Source organism: Strix aluco, chromosome 29 (assembly GCF_031877795.1).
Source record: "Strix aluco isolate bStrAlu1 chromosome 29, bStrAlu1.hap1, whole genome shotgun sequence".
Lineage (NCBI taxonomy): Eukaryota > Metazoa > Chordata > Aves > Strigiformes > Strigidae > Strix > Strix aluco.
The window spans coordinates 5,530,429-5,545,850 of NC_133959.1; the positions used below are offsets into that span (position 1 = coordinate 5,530,429).

Below are 15,422 nucleotides of genomic sequence, written 5' to 3' on the forward strand. Positions count from 1 at the left end.
TTGTGGAAAAAATTCCCTTTATTTTTCAAATTGCAAACTATCTTTATTAACACTGAAACTCACAGCATGAAGAAAAAGCCCTCGGGAATTAACATAGTCAAACTGCCAGAATGCCACGCACACGCTCTACAGCACTGATTTCCAGTTATCTCTTTCTTCCTTGGGCACAGCAAACGACGGACATAGAATTTCAGGGCAGTTTTATTGGGCAGATCTGACTCCTGAAACAATGTGCACGTATCACATACTTAATGTCACACATGGCCTATCATCATCTTAAAATAATTTTGAAGAGATGTGTCCTAATCCAAGAGCTCCTCACGTATGTATGCGTTGGGATAGCTCTGTTTCATCCCGAATGTTGCCCAACTAATCATTAGGAATAAATCTGTTTGCAAATAGGAGAAACTCAGACAGTTTCTGCAAGTAGAAGCAGCAGGACTGCAGTAAAAACTGCATAAACTCTCAAATATCTCATAATTTAAAAAGACAGTTGATAAAATGATTTAGTACTTTCAGCTACCCAGTTTTGAAGGCTGAATTAGTACAAGGTCAGTGTTGGGTTTGGAAGGAGTACAAACACTTTTGTATTCTTGGCTGAGCTCTCAAAGCCTGTCTCCTTGCCAAGTCCGATGCAGTGGGGATGTGGGTCCTTGGGATATGTGCAGGGAGGTCAAAGATGAAGTAGAGAATTTTCCCTATACATTGAGAAGTTCTCATTATGTCACCAGCAGGTACGACTCAAAATCAGCATGCGTTGAGCTCCTTCCTGGTAAACCTTGCTTTGGAAGACTCATTACGGGAAGGAAGTAAAACAGGCTCTGTTGTTTTAAGGATGGGATTAGTTGGGTAAATCAAGGTGGGCATCAAAGTGAATCAAATGCAGCTTTACAGAGTGAGAGTTTAGTATTGCTTTTCCTTCTTGGATTAGCAACAAAAAAAATAACTCTGAGTATATGTATGTTTGTGCACGTGCCCCTTACACATAGAGAGGTATATATACATATTTATGCACAAATTCCTGACAATGCTTTACTGTTCAGGTATTGTAAACAGATAGATAATCCCAATTATAAACTGGTTAACAACATGGGCAAACACCAGAGCTAAAATCTATCAGCTGAATTCTGAAATTCCCCATGGGAGACTGGTTTGCAGTATTTGAAAATGAGGTTTCTACTTGCTTGTGCTCCATTAATCTCGTGTTGAAAGCAGCAAATCACAAATGGCAAGGCTTGGAGTGTACTACTTTGTGGGAACATCCGAGATCATGTTGATGCAATGTGGTATGGAGAGCCCCTTTTGTGAGATGTTTACATGTCTGCTAACAGCAACTGAAAACAGGTTAGACTCTTGCTGAGCTTTATTAAAGTATCGTTAGGATCCTTCCAGATAGCTTTTAAAAATGACTGTGCTGGAAGCACCCTTTACAATATCTCTAAACCAGAAAGCACGTGCATATATTATAAAGCCAGAAGGGACCCTTATGATCATCTGGTTTGACTGTCTGTATAACCCAAGCCATAGGACTTCCCAAAATTAATTCCCATTTGAGCTGGAGTCCAATCCAACAATCTTTTCTTCCAATCCATCCATCAGTTTGCCCTTTATATACAGGAAGTCTCTTCAGGATTAGAATTCAATGCTTTCTTGAAAAGTTTGACAAATAGTCTGGAAAAAAGAAAAAAAAAAGAAAAACAAGATGCTGTTCAATATGGACAAATATAAATTACTATAGGTAGGTAACAATAATCAACTGCACAAACACAGGCTGGGAAATTAGTAGCTAGGCAGCAGTTCCATTTAAAACGATGCAGGAATTATCATGTATTACCACTGGAGTGGAGTCAATGCTACCATGCTTTTATGAAAAAATAAAGCACTTTATTGGGTTTTATAAGCAGGTCTATTCTTTAGACTCATGTCAGCTGAGCTGTGTCAGTGGTAAGCTAGTGCTGTCTTAGCCCACTATAGATACAAGCTAATGCAGTGTATCTTAATACTCTTTGATTAAGATCCAGTCTTTAGATACAGTGATCTCATCAAAGTAAGAGTCTAACCTCACTAAGATTTGAGAGAAGATGAACAGACTTGAATTTGCTGTATGTAAGCATCATGGAAAGTTATCCTGATCAGCTGATGCATAGCATGCTGTTAAACTATGGTAACTTGGGTCTAAGATCTAAATTTTAATGTACATGAAATATTCTTTCCTCAGTGCTCAGCACTAATAAATCTTTAGCTGGATTGTCGTGTCAAATTTTAGTTATTCCACTTTAAGAAAGATGTAGAACAGCGAGGAAAAAGTCCAGAGGAGAGGAACATGAATGATTATTACCTGTGAGGGCATACGGGGTCTGTTTAGTCTAGAAAGGAGAAGAGCAGACATTATAATAGTATTCATACAAGATCAAAAAATGCTGCAAAGAGGAGGATAATCATTTGTTAACCTGCTCATTTGCCCCCTGCTAGAGCGGATCTCAGAATAAGCAACCTGCCTCCCACAGTCAGGAAACAGCCTTAGGGTCTGGCTAAATGGAGCTACTAGACACTTCTGTTTACCCTGCCCTGTTATTCACTTCTATGTAAAAGAGATGCATTTGTCCATTTATCTCAGATTCCCAACAATTGTCCAGCCCATAAAATAGAATACTCTGCCTACAGGATGTGGAGTATGGCAGCACCAATATATAATCCTGCAATTTCTGAAGGACCAAAAAGAGCCTCAGGATCTGGCTTTGGACATCTCAAGAAATGTGTTTTAGGAAGCTTTGTTAGTGCTGGGGAGCTAAGCAGGGGCAGTTGTGCAGTTGTGGTTGGCAAAGTTGCCTCCAGCTGGTGCCTCTGAGCTCTTCCTTCCTGAGGTCCACTTAGGTGCACCTCTGAGTGTATGGCTAGGGCTTCTGGATGAAAAGGATCAGTGTGGAAAGCCAGCGTGGAGGGATTTAAGTGATATACTGGGCTTGGAATAATGAGCAGACCTCAAGTAAAAGCTGCCCAGTTCACATAATTTGGCTGTGCAACAGGAGCCTGCTTGCTGCTGTTTCTGACCTTCACCATTTCTAAAGCTACACTGAAGTAGCCCCAAAACTGTGGATTCTTTACATCTTCCTGGTTATGGAGCAAGCCCTGCTGGTGCTGTTCACTGGAGTGAGATACTGGCTGGGTTCCTGGCCATGCCAGGGAAGGGCGAGAGAGCATGGATGAAGCAGGTGCCTACTTCTTGCTTGAGCCTCAGAGATGCTTCGGATGTTGTGTGGGCTTATGTCCAAGTGTGTTAAACAGAAGCTGAGCTCCATTTGGTAGTGACTGAGAAATTTATCCTGAATTTATAAGTTGGGGGTCTGGTAAACTTGTACAAGTGCTAAGAAGTGATTTGGTACTGCCTATAAAAGATAAAAGGAGCTGCAGAAAGACAGAGATATTTGGAAGCACATTCTGGAGCAATGTGACTGAAGGGAAGTCACTTCTGAAAACAGCCAAAGATGAGCAAAGTAACAGGTTCCTTAGGAGTCTTATAATGAGGAGTGAAACTCTTTTCTGAGCAAATCTGGGGTGGCAGGGATGGAGGTACCACCCAGCTGCTCAGGTGAGCAAACTGTTCTTAAACTTCGCATTTCCCCTTCTGGTTTCCCCAGGAGGAGAACAGCTTGCTAAAGAGAAATGAAGTTAACTGGTGTTTGGCAGAGCTTGGTAGAATGAAAATCTGTTTCAGAGGCTGAATGATGGATAAATTCTTTAATTGTTTGCTGCTTTCACAGTCCTTTAGCAGCTTCCACTAACAGAAAGCCTGTCAACCCCTATTTGTGCTGCCAGCCAGCACAGTAAGCCCTGTCCCTGCTGTATGGTCCCACATTCCTTCAGGAGCTGGTGACTCTAGTTTCTGCAGCCAGAAGGGTTGCCGGAGGAGTGAGAAGCTCTCAGGAAGCATCATCTGCATATCTGTGCAAACACCAGGACTGTGATCAAGGAGGACACTGTGCTTCTCATAAACACTTGCCAGTGAAGAGCCGAACAGGAGTGCTGGGGCTCTCCAAAGATCTCCAAATGGCCAATGCTAAAAGCTTTATGTGCCTGGGGGAAGCCACCGGCCAAGTGAAGGCTTTGCAGCTGTATCCTGCAGGGTGGAGTCATCATGGCAACATTTTGGTGCCAGTCCACAAGTGGTGGTGCCCCCAACCTACCTTGCCACTTGGCTGTGCTCATACTTTAGCTCAGAACCGAAGGAGTTCCTAGTCCAGCTCATTCACTGAAACTTCTTTACTCGCGTCTAACTCTTGGACCCCATAAGAATGACTAAATCAGGCTTTTGTGGAATAAAACTTTCTTTGGAGTTTAATTTTCTCCTCTTTAATGCCACTCAGAAAGAGATAGGGGAGAAATGGGATCAGGGAAGACTGCATGTGGCAGAGGGGGGAGAAGAGTGTGCGTCTTGAGTGAGCGGCTGAAGGAACTGGGGTTGTTTAGTTTGGAGAAGAGGAGGCTGAGGGGGGAACTCATGGCCCTCTACAACTACCTGAAAGGAGGTTACAGAGAGCTGGGGATGAGCCTCTTTAGCCAAGTAATGAGCGATAAGACAAGAGGTAATGCCCTCAAGTTGCGCCAGGGAAGGTTTAGACTGGATATTAGGAAGCATTTCTTTACGGAACGGGTAGTTATGCATTGGAATGGGCTGCCCAGGGAGGTGGTGGAGTCCCCATCCCTGGAGGTGTTTAAGAGTCGGGTCAACATAGCACTGAGGGATCTGGTGTAGTTGGGATCTGTCAGTGCTGGGTTAACGGTTGGACTAGATGATCTTCAGGGTCCTTTCCAACCTAGATGATTCTGTGATTCTGTGATCTTGGAGAGTGGATCTTTCTCTGTCCTCCACTATGGACTTCTGTTTCCAGTCTTGGCTTTTTACAGCATTAATCTGCACTCTGCTGCCCGATTTCACAGTGCTGTCTCACTCCTGGGGTGCCTGTGGGTGTCGTTCTGTGGGCAAACCAGGTGGGAGAGCTGCTCTTTCTCCTCTATCACAGAATTACCAAGTTCGCAGTCCTGCGCATCCAGCTCGTGCCGGGAGAGGTGCTCCACAATGCCAGCCCCCAGAGAATCCCCCAGGACGTTGGTGGTCGTTCTAAGGCGGTCCCTGAAAAATCAGAGAGAAAAATGAAATACAGCTTCTTAGTAACAGCTAAGGGGATGAAGACTATTTCAAGAAACATCTTCAGTGAAACTTTTTCTACTTTTCAAGTCACTAATAATTGACACTTCAACATTGTCAGGAGAATGACTCCCAGAGAGCCTTCCTTGGTTGATAGCCCTGAGCACAGGCTTCACATTCATTCCTGCTCTATTGCATTCCCAGTTTCTCACTGAAAAGTTTTAGACTTGCCACAAAACAAGAGAAATGTTATTGTAGTTCTACATGGACAGTTTATTTTCCAGAGGGCTGCCAAGGCCTTTCTGCAGACTCAGATGAGCCTCCCCACATCTGTTACACTTAAATAGCATTTTGTTTTACAAAAAGTACAGAAATTCTGGTGCAAATCTATGACTTAGTGTTGCTGTTGGGCCAGATTTCCTCAGCATAGACAGTGTACACTAAGACAAGGCACCAGATTCTTTGTGCAAAATAACAAATCTAAAACACCTTTTGCAATGAGATACTCTCCACAACCACATCTGTATGTAAGAGCTGAAGCTATCACCAGTCCAGCAACCCATCATATCCTTGAACAACAGATAAGACTTTTGGTACCTGATTGAAACCAACCTTTCTGGGTAAGTACAAGAGGTAACCTGGCGTCTTAGGAGGCAGGGCTTTTTCCAGCCAGGTCTGTTCTTATGCACAGTTCACAGGAGAAGTGGAGGTGTTGGGCAAGACTCTGTTTCCAACTGCTCAGCCATGGCTGGGAGCAGACTTTGGCTGCTTTGGCTACAAATCAGCAATACAAGATACAGAAGAACAGAGGAAACACTGACAGTGTATCCCTGAGTCAGGATTTTGTTGTGTTTGAGAAGACTAAGAGAGTGAGGACTGTGCACAAATGCATTCTTCAATCTAGTTCCTAAGAGCACTCCTGTGAAATCTCTCGTCCCAAGGTTTAAAAGGGAAAGAAAGCTGAAATGGAGCAATGTAGCTGACTAGCTGCACCCATCTAAACACTCCTCAACTTTGAACAGCCCCGTTTCAATCCACTTCCCATGTTTGGTAGCGCAGAACCACTACTCTGCAGTGTGAATTTGCTTATTATTGGCACAACCTGTCCCTGTCAGTCTGGAGATAGTTTCTGGTCGTTTTTAAGATAAAGCAAACGTTCTGCTTGGTGACCAGGTTTATCTGCAAGTGACCTCTGGTGCCTTGGGTCACTGACGTACACGGTGAAGACTCCAGCGTGGGCAGAGAGGGCTACTGTCCAAAGGTCTCATGGATAAAGGTGTGTTTTAAGCTTAATGATAGAGATTACTGAGACTGTTCTTAGCAGAGACATTTGGGAATAGAAACAAACTCTGTAAGCACTGGCAGGGAGCGCACAGCAGTGCGTGCTGCTGAGCAGAGAACTTACAGAAACCAGTCCACAGCGATGATCAGCGTAATGTCTTCAGTAGGCAGCCCCACTGATGTCAACACTATAACCATTGTCACCAGTCCTGCCTGGGGAATACCTGCAGCTCCAATGCTGGCTGCCGTGGCAGTGATGCTGGAAGGAACAGGAAAGCAACAGCTATCAGCAAAGGAAGAAAAGAGGTAGTCGCATTTGCAAAAATCACAGAATCATCTAGGCTGGAAAAGACCTTGAAGATCATCTAGTCCAACCATAAAATGTCAGGAAGCCGCTCAAACTCATCACCTACAAAACACCTTGGCCGCCTTTCTGCCCTGGTTATCGAGCAGGATGGTGACACATGGGACATCAACACAGCACCCAGGCACCCGTCCATAACAGGCTGCACACTGCAGCTCTAGCTAAGGGTGGCCCAGACCTGGAAATGCAATAAGGGCTCAAGTGGAGCCTCAGAGACGTGGTGCCCAAATCATATGTGCCTCTACACCTGAAGGTATAATACACCCTTCTTTTCCATACTTTTTTTTCCTCATTGTATCTTGTGTTGGGTTTGTGTGTGTGGTGGGGGGGTTTGGTACAGGGGGAGGGGCTACTGCAGTGGCCCCTGTGAGAAGCTTCTTGAGCTCCCCCGGCTCCAAGTCAGACCCACCTCTGGCCAAGGCTGAGCTACGTAGTGACGGTGGCTGCACCTCTGCGATAACGTATTTACGAAGGGGAATCTGGGAGGAGAAGTGGGAGTTGCGAGGAGGAGTTGTGAGGAGGAGTTGTGAGGGAGACACCTCTGCAGCCACCGAGGTGAGTGGAAGGAAGGAGGAGGTGGCGGGGGGGAGGTGGGCTGGAGCAGAGACCCCCCTCAGCCCGTGGGGAGAGGACAGGCTGTCCCTGCGCCCATCGAGGGCACCGAGGGAGCAGATGCCGACCTGCAGCCCGGGGAGGACCCCACGGCGGAGCAGGGGCTGTGCCTGGAGGAGGCCGGGACGCTGAGAGCAGCCCCCGCTGTTGTAGTTCAGCACGGGCAGGACTGCGACATATGGGAGGGACCCACGCTGGAGCAGTTTGGGAAGAGCTGCACCCCATGGGAAGGTCTCATGTCAGAGAAAGTTCCTGGAGGACTGTTTCCCGTGAGAGGGGCCCCACGCTGGCACAGGGGAAGAGTGCGAGGAGTCCTGCCCCTGAGGAGGAAGGAGCAGCAGAAACAAGGGGTGATGAACTGACCACAACCCCCATCCCCATCCCCCTGCGCTGCTGCAGGTGAGGAGGGAGAGAAATCGGCAGCAAAGCTGAGCCCAGGAAAAAGGGAGGGGTGGGAGAAGGTGTTTTGAAGATGTGGTTGTATTTCTCACTGTCCTACTCTGATTGACTGTAGAATTAAGCGGTGGTGGTGTTTAAATTAAACTGACGTTCTTTTTCTTCCCTTAATGAATCTGTCTTTTGCCCATAACCATAATGGGCGGAGTAATCCCTCCCAATCCTTGTCTCGATTCCTGAGCCTTGTGTTGTATTTTCTCCTCCCCATTCCTGAGGGGGAAGGAGTGAGTGAGCAGCTGCGTGGTGCTTGGTTGCCCACAACAATCTCCTGAGCAAAAGAGGAACCTGACCACACCTCAGATAAGCCAACAGAACTGAAGCCCTTCCTGTAGTCCCAAAACTCTTTCAAAAGTCACCTTATTGTGATGATCTGCCCGAAGTCAAGTTCATAGTTGTTGACTTGTGCAATGAAGATGGCTGCAAGGGCCTCGTACAGCGCAGTGCCATCCATGTTAATTGTAGCTCCCACAGGCAGAACAAACCTCGTGATGCGCCTGTCCACACCATTGTTTTCTTCCAGGCACCTGAAGGTGATGGGCAGAGTCGCTGAGCTGAAAGGAATTTACAAAACAACATGAATTGGGTATATGCTGACTATGGAAGAGGGACTAAGCCTCTGCCTGGTTGATGACCTTACCCACCTGCTTTTTCACCCTGCCATGTGAGCCAGAGGCCAGAAGCTGCTAGGAGAAAGAACAGTCTAAGCAAGGCTTCCTCAGATATGGTGCACGCTGCAGTTGCACATTCAGACATGGCTTTCCTCAGGGGCTGGGACAAAGGCTGTGTAACCCTGAGGCTGGTGATGCTGGTATAACACCAAAAGAAGGTGATGCTGGAGGATTCAGGGTACATCAAAACTCCTTTCCCAGCTATTAAAAAAAATGTAGCCCTTTGTCATCCCCCTCAGCACATAAGACAAGAATGACCCATGTGTGAGAATATATCTTGCAGAGATGGCTGAGAATTGTTTCTGAAAGAGAACATGAGCAGGAATAATGCTGTGTGTTTCAGAGTGAGGATGCATGTGGGAGAGACTGTTATGTGCTTGCCAGGAAAGGCATATAGCAAGAAACACAGCACTTGTGAAACAACAGCTACCTACAGTCCCTTGCTTTGGCTCTGTTGCATGGCAGTGTGAGTCACTGAACATTCAGGTGTTGATGCCTCTGGCTGGGCCTCCAGTGAGTTTAATGCCAGCTGCATACAGTATGTGTGCCCAGGAGAGAGAAATGTGCAAACGTGTGCGAGTACATGCGTGTGAGAGGTGTGTGCATGGGGAATAATGCTGCTGTTCCATGGGATTTGATATTTGTCCTGGTTAGGGCTCCTGAGCAGGGGAGTGGGAATCTTTCCACTCTCAAATGAGCTTGGCTGGACCAGTGTAAAAAGCGGCTACTGCTAGAAATTGTGAGACCACAGTGCTGCACTGAGGGCAATGGAGTGCTGACAAGCAGCCCCGGAGTATCCACACCAGCCCCAACCCTACTCCTACGTAGCCATCGTACCTTGAGGAGGTGCCCAGGGCTGTGATGAGGGCCTGCAGAAGCCCTGCAATGAATACCCAGGGGTTTCTGTGAGTGACGATGAAGTAGAGCAGTGGCAGGATGCAGAGGGCATGAATGAGGAGTCCAACGATGACGGTGAGCGTGTACATCCCCAGCTGGCCTCCCATCACTGCTAGGTCATCCATCTCCAGGATTTTGCCAGCAATTAAAAACATGATCCCAACTGGAGCATACCTGTGGCAGAAACACAAGGCTGATGCTCAGAACTGGCACCCACACTTTCACACCAGCTTTTATGCATGCTGTCTGGACAAATCCCCAATAAGCCAGCACACCAGAAGTGCTCATTGAGTCTAATCTTTGGATGATACTGCTGGCTTATTTTCTGGAAACCTGGAGAGAGCTGGGACTTGTTCACCACATGGTCAAGAAACAGCTCTTGTTGCACTGTCGGGGACTCCAGCACTCTGTTGTGTGCACAGCTTGGGTACTGGTGGAGGTTTCTTCCTCCTTCTGAGTTCCCTATATGTTTCCACAACACCCCTTGTAGAATTGATAGGGGAGGTTGTGAAGGGGAATCTTTGGGGTCCCTCCCTTTCCTAACGGAGCTTGGGCTGAGAGTATATTTTTTTTACTGAGAGGCACAGGGAAGTACAGAAGAAACAGGGAATGAGGGTGTAAAAGCAATAGTGTCCTATAGGCTCTGGGATATCAGCCTTGCTATCTTCAGACATTTAGGGAATAGAAGATACAGGGAATCCATATCTGGTGTAGCAAGGACTGGGCACACCAACACCTGTGAAAGCAGCCATGGTTTATATAAAAACCCATTTTGAGGGACACTGCTATCGTTTCTTTATGGCTTTTTTCCCCCTCTATAACAATGCATCTCATGAGCCGCAGTGAGGCTCCACAGGATGGAAGCCATAACACAGACATGGAAAATATTATGGGCACTGAACTAAACATGGACAAATAACTGGAGCAAAGAAAATCCCAGCTCCACGGCCACACCTCTAAGGGCTGGCCCTCTACAGCTCAAGAGCTTACATGCAGTTCATGCACAAGGCTCAGAGGTCCACATGCCAAACTCCAACTTAGCCTGGGAGGTTTGGAAAAGTTTCAGGAAAGGATTTCACAAATATTTCATTTCCTCTGACCTTCCTCTTAGAAGACATCCTTGGCTGCAGCTAGTGACCAGATCTCCCCAGGAAAAACAAGCTCCTGGGAGATGCTCTGCAGACTGTGGCTTCAGGAAGGAGTGCTGGGCTGCAGCTGGCAGTCCTGCCTCCTATACCAGCAGGATTTTGTAAGTCAGGAGGTCTCTGCAGACACTACCTACTGCATGTGCACAGGCACTTTCTGAGTGTAACCAGTGTTCCACACATCAACACCCTGCCTTCTTCCACTCTAAGGGGGACCTGAAGGAGGGGGTGTTGAAAGCACCTTGAAATTGTCTCTGGGAGTAGTGTGCAGGTCTACTTGTTCCACTGTGCTCGTGCTCTCCCTTCTGTGCCCTCGGGCAACTCTTACCTCTTCTTAGGAAAGCAAAGCCCCAAGTTCTGGCTCATCTGTGGAGAAAAAGATCCTAGAGGGGCTGGGGCTCCCCAATGCTCTGCTATGAGCTGAGGGTTGTTCTTCCCCTTTGTGTCTTTCTGTGTAAGGCCTGTCCCCCTGTGCTCAGGATATTGCTCTGAGATACAAGACTGTGACTAGAAGACCAGGGAAAGGAAGCAGGAGTGATCTGAAATGGGAGAGTGTGTGGGACTGACAGATCCCTTCCCTGTCGGACATTTCCATGTATTCTGCCAGCCCCGCATCTCTCCTGACTCACGGTACCTACCACAAACTGCTATTTAGACCTTGAGCCCTAGATGGGTAAAGAGCTTAAAGTAACAAGATTTGGTAAAATGCTGCCTTCTGGAGAATCACCTCAGCAATGCCTTGCTTATCTGGACCATGTAGCACAGGCAGCCTTACACAGAAGGCAACAAGCTGCTGAGCTCTAGAGGAGTCAGGATCTGGGAGACCTCAAACTGAAAGGCAGTAACATTGAGTTGACCTTGTCAACCAAGCTCAGCTCTCAGAGCTAACGCATACAGGTGCCACCCTGGGTAGCAGGAAAGTGGCAATAGGTTATTGTGATTCATAGCTAAGTCAGACTTCTGGAACATAGCTGGAAGGAAAGCTTTTGGTGGGAAAGCCTCACACCCTACCCCTGTTGGTAAGGCTAAGAGATCTTCCACTCCAGCTCTCTGGTCTTCCAAGGATGTTTCCAGCAGCCTCAAGGAAAGCAAGTCGTGGTGTACCTGATATTTCTAAGGTAAAAACAAAAAACAGGAAATGAAATGTGAACAAATATCCCATCCAGACTTTTCCCTTCAGCCTGATGGAGCCAAAGGAGAGCTATGCCCATCTGCTTTTCCTGTGCATGTCATCCTTAAAGCTACCCCACTTCTCGTCAGGTCAGCGGAAACTGCACCTGCAGACCTCCTGCTCCAACCGGCCGTGCTCCTCACCAGATGATAATGGCCACCAGCCTCATGATGGCTTCGTTGAGGCAGTTAAAGAACTCCCGCAGGGCCCGTCCCTTCTGCTTCATGCTGCCGATCACCAAACCGAAGCACATGGAGAACACTACCAGCCCCAGCGCGTTCACCCCATTGGCTGAGCCCGGGATGGGAATGACTTCTTCAAAGGTCAGCACCTCGGAGACGGTCCCCAGGGCATGAGTGATGTTCTCCAGGATGCCAGTGAAGTTCTCAGGCACAGGGATCTGAGTGGTGGTCACACCTGCTGTGACATTGCTGCTGTGGAGGATGGTTCTGGTGAAGACCCTGGTGCTGTACTGCGTCTTGTACTGAAAAGACACAGATTATCAGATGCACTCACAGACCCTGGTTCAGGAGCTCAGGACAACATGCTAGGCTCTTGCATCCCTTCCTACAGAGAGTACTGCAAGTTCCTGATGACCGATGTGGGAAACTTTGCCTGTTCTCAAGCTCCCTAGCTTAGTGATTTCATCAAAAAGTTCATAGAGATGAAGGTCAAAAGAGACCACTGAAGCATCTCATATCCCTAGGACCTAGATATTCTGGCTTCTCTGATAACCCTTCATGCTGCTTCCAAGGGCACTTAGCCCCACAGAAGAGAGAAATTCTTGGTGAATTTCACTGCCAGTCCAAGCCTGCTACCTGAGATCACACAAACCCTTCCTGACTCTGAGTGTGGGATGGGACAGAGGTCGAAGTCCCCATCTACAGACAGCTTGAAAAGCTTGCATGGGGGGATGCTATAACGCAGGCTAATGACTGAAAATCCTCCTGGAGCAGTCAGACTTGGGGAAGTGTGAGGGCAGTATAAAGAAATTGCTATTCCATCCCTCAGAGAAGTAGGTTGGACAATGGTCTGGGGCACAGGGCACAAAGGGAAGTGATAGGCCAGGTGGGATTTCATACCTGTTTGAAGCAGGCTTCTACCAGGTTGGGCGGGAACATATTTCTGCAGTAGATAAAACAAGGAAAGAGTTATTGTCCTGTTTGACTAGCAAGAAAACATGGGCTTCTTGGCCAACGCCTCTGTCCTGGAGCAATGTCAGGTCACAACTCTCACAATGCCAGGTAAGGCTACAGAGCAGATGGGCCCTTTCTGATCGACAGAAGATGGGAATATGCTGATCCGGAGCCAGGCACACTCCTGCATCTTTTCAGAAATCTGCTGCATCTTTTCAGACTCCAGAAGGTTGTATTTCAGGTATGTGGAAAGAGACTACAGACATATAGTGCTGGGATATGGGTCCATTGTAAAAGCATCATCAAACCCAACTGAACCTTGAAACAAGACCATATTACAATTTTTAATATTCTGCCTTGCTCTCAGCCTCATCTCTACATCTGTCATTTGAGCTCTGTTATATTGTACCTCAGAAACATAGCTTCATACCACGAGATAGTACAGCTTTGCAAATCACTGTGTAAGGTCACAGCAAGGGAGGGAAAGACAATATCTTGGGAACCACCTCCTCAATTTCCTTAGCTCAGAGAAGACAGATATTTGGAGTAGCCTTTGCTGGGTGAATTTCTGAAGGGCATGCAGTCAATTATAGTTTTTATTACTTGTTTTGCTGAGCATGCCTTGGCCTCTTGCATTAATACCTCTAACAGAAGGGCTGGACTCCAGAGCTCCAAGACAAGCACTTGATCTCAGAGTGGCAAAGGCAGTTAGCTAGACTGAGCTAGAAGTAGTAGGCTTGGCAAGTGTGTATACCTAAAGCTGTGACACTTCAAAAGGACTTTCCATGGAGGAATGTAATCTCACTGACATGGTCTCAACATGACACTGTCTTGCTCACCTACCTCACCAAGTCCATGAAGGCATCTGTGGTCTGCACCTGCTCAATTCTGCCTTCCCGGTGAAGCTTGTCCTTAGATCCTTTTCCTGGGTGGATGATGATCACCATGAGTATGCCAATGAAGACTGCTATGATTGTGGTCACCATGTAGTAGACGACAGCCCGCATCCCCATCTTCCCTGAGGCTCTACCATCCAGTGAGGCCATTCCTGGGGAGAGAGAGACAAGGTGAAAATGTTTATTGTCTTAGAGGGAAGGGGGAAATCTGAGGAAGATTCAAAGTGTGGAGGGCACATGTGTGAGGTGGATGGGGAGCTGGGGTCTCTAGGAAGCACAGTATACAAGGGGCAGACTTTGGAACTCCAGGGTGATGTTGATATGGGAGAATGTGGCTTGTGGTTATGAAGAAGCATAGCACTGGTGGGTCTTAGGCTGTATTTGGGAATACAGCAATTTCCTCCTAAAGCTCTCAGAAGGGAAATAATTCCCTCCCAGTACGCTGGGCCTTTAAGTCCCTAATGATGGGATGTTTCAGCAGGTGGAATGCCTTGCAGTCCCTTCCGCTGCCTGGAAGCTTGGCTGGCTGGCATGTCTTCTATGAGGACCTGAATGAAGGAAGCTCTCCAGCCAGTGATCAACTCCAGCTCTTTCAGACTGACATGAATGAACCTTCCCTGGGCTGGAGGAAACCTGACGCTGACTTGGGCAAAAAACTTGTTGATGTTTGAGGTTATGTAGGATGAAATCCTTGTTAGTGCTCAAGTGTTGGGCCTTGGAAACACGACATTGTGTCCTCCCCAGTCTTCTGAGAGAGCACAAGGCCTTCTGCTTCTCTTTCCCGCTACTGAGCAAGCAGGGGTATGAGTGTGAATCGTGTTCACTACAGCTGTAGGTTCAGGCTTGTCACTATTAGCCAAGCTAATCCAAGCACCTCCAGCTGGGGCAAAAAAGGGTACTCCAACAACAGCTAGCATCTGTCTGCTGGTTATTGCCTTGGCTGAAAGCAGCAGAAAGCACTTCTCACCTGTAATCAAGCTAGAGACAATGAGAGGAAGAACCAACATCTGGAGCATACGCATCAGCAGCTCGCCGGGGAAGGAGAAATACTTGATCTGGCGATAGGTCAGCTGGTAGGGCCGGAGGGAAAACGCCAGGATGATCCCTGTGGACCAGCAAGGGATGAGAATGGAAATGGGACAATGTGATCCAGTGGTCTGTCCCTCAGTCCTACAGCGTGGCTTTTCTCTTTCTGATCTCCTTTCACCTCCTTCTCTCCCCAGAGGAGCAAATGCTCTTTCTGTTTCTAAAAGGCTATGATCCAGTTTTTACTGTATGCTCTCTCTCTCCCTCTGACATATTTATATGCACAGGAGCCTTGTGCTAAACCACAGGTCTCCTTGTTGCTGTCTGCTGCTCCTCTGGGGTTCTGTTCCCAGGAAGGTCATGAACACAAAAATGCCGTGACCAGGGAGATGATCTCCCAGCCTAACCTAAGTGTGACTACACAGTTCAGAGACTTTGTCCACCCACCTCTTGAAGCTGAGTTCAGCCAGTGAGTTAGAGACATATGGTCTGGATCAAAAGCTAGGGACAATCGACTGTCTGCTGGGCAGATTTAGTGTCACAGCCCTTCACATCAGTTCCCCTTTCTGGTCCTGGCTAAAGCCATGGGATGAATCTGAAGAGCCCCTGTGCCTGTAGCTGCAC

General features: G+C 47.4%; 1 protein-coding gene across 5 annotated transcripts in view; it reads right to left on the bottom strand.

Moving 5' to 3' along the window:
• SLC1A6 (solute carrier family 1 member 6) overlaps positions 1 to 15,422 on the bottom strand; it is a 35,842-nt gene continuing 20,420 nt past the window's right edge. For 2 of the 5 annotated variants that reach the window (XM_074809054.1, XM_074809056.1), the window contains 8 exons: positions 14,740 to 14,877; positions 13,720 to 13,924; positions 12,823 to 12,865; positions 11,884 to 12,224; positions 9,365 to 9,598; positions 8,216 to 8,410; positions 6,552 to 6,686; positions 4,143 to 5,131 (listed from right to left, as the gene is read on the bottom strand). In XM_074809054.1, the coding sequence (XP_074665155.1) occupies positions 4,933 to 5,131; positions 6,552 to 6,686; positions 8,216 to 8,410; positions 9,365 to 9,598; positions 11,884 to 12,224; positions 12,823 to 12,865; positions 13,720 to 13,924; positions 14,740 to 14,877 (1,490 nt within the window). In that variant the 3' untranslated portion in view covers positions 4,143 to 4,932. Of the gene's footprint in view, positions 1,672 to 2,338; positions 2,367 to 4,142; positions 5,132 to 6,551; positions 6,687 to 8,215; positions 8,411 to 9,364; positions 9,599 to 11,883; positions 12,225 to 12,822; positions 12,866 to 13,719; positions 13,925 to 14,739; positions 14,878 to 15,422 lie in introns of those variants that run through there. The other 3 variants (XM_074809058.1, XM_074809057.1, XM_074809053.1) reach the window with 3 other exon arrangements.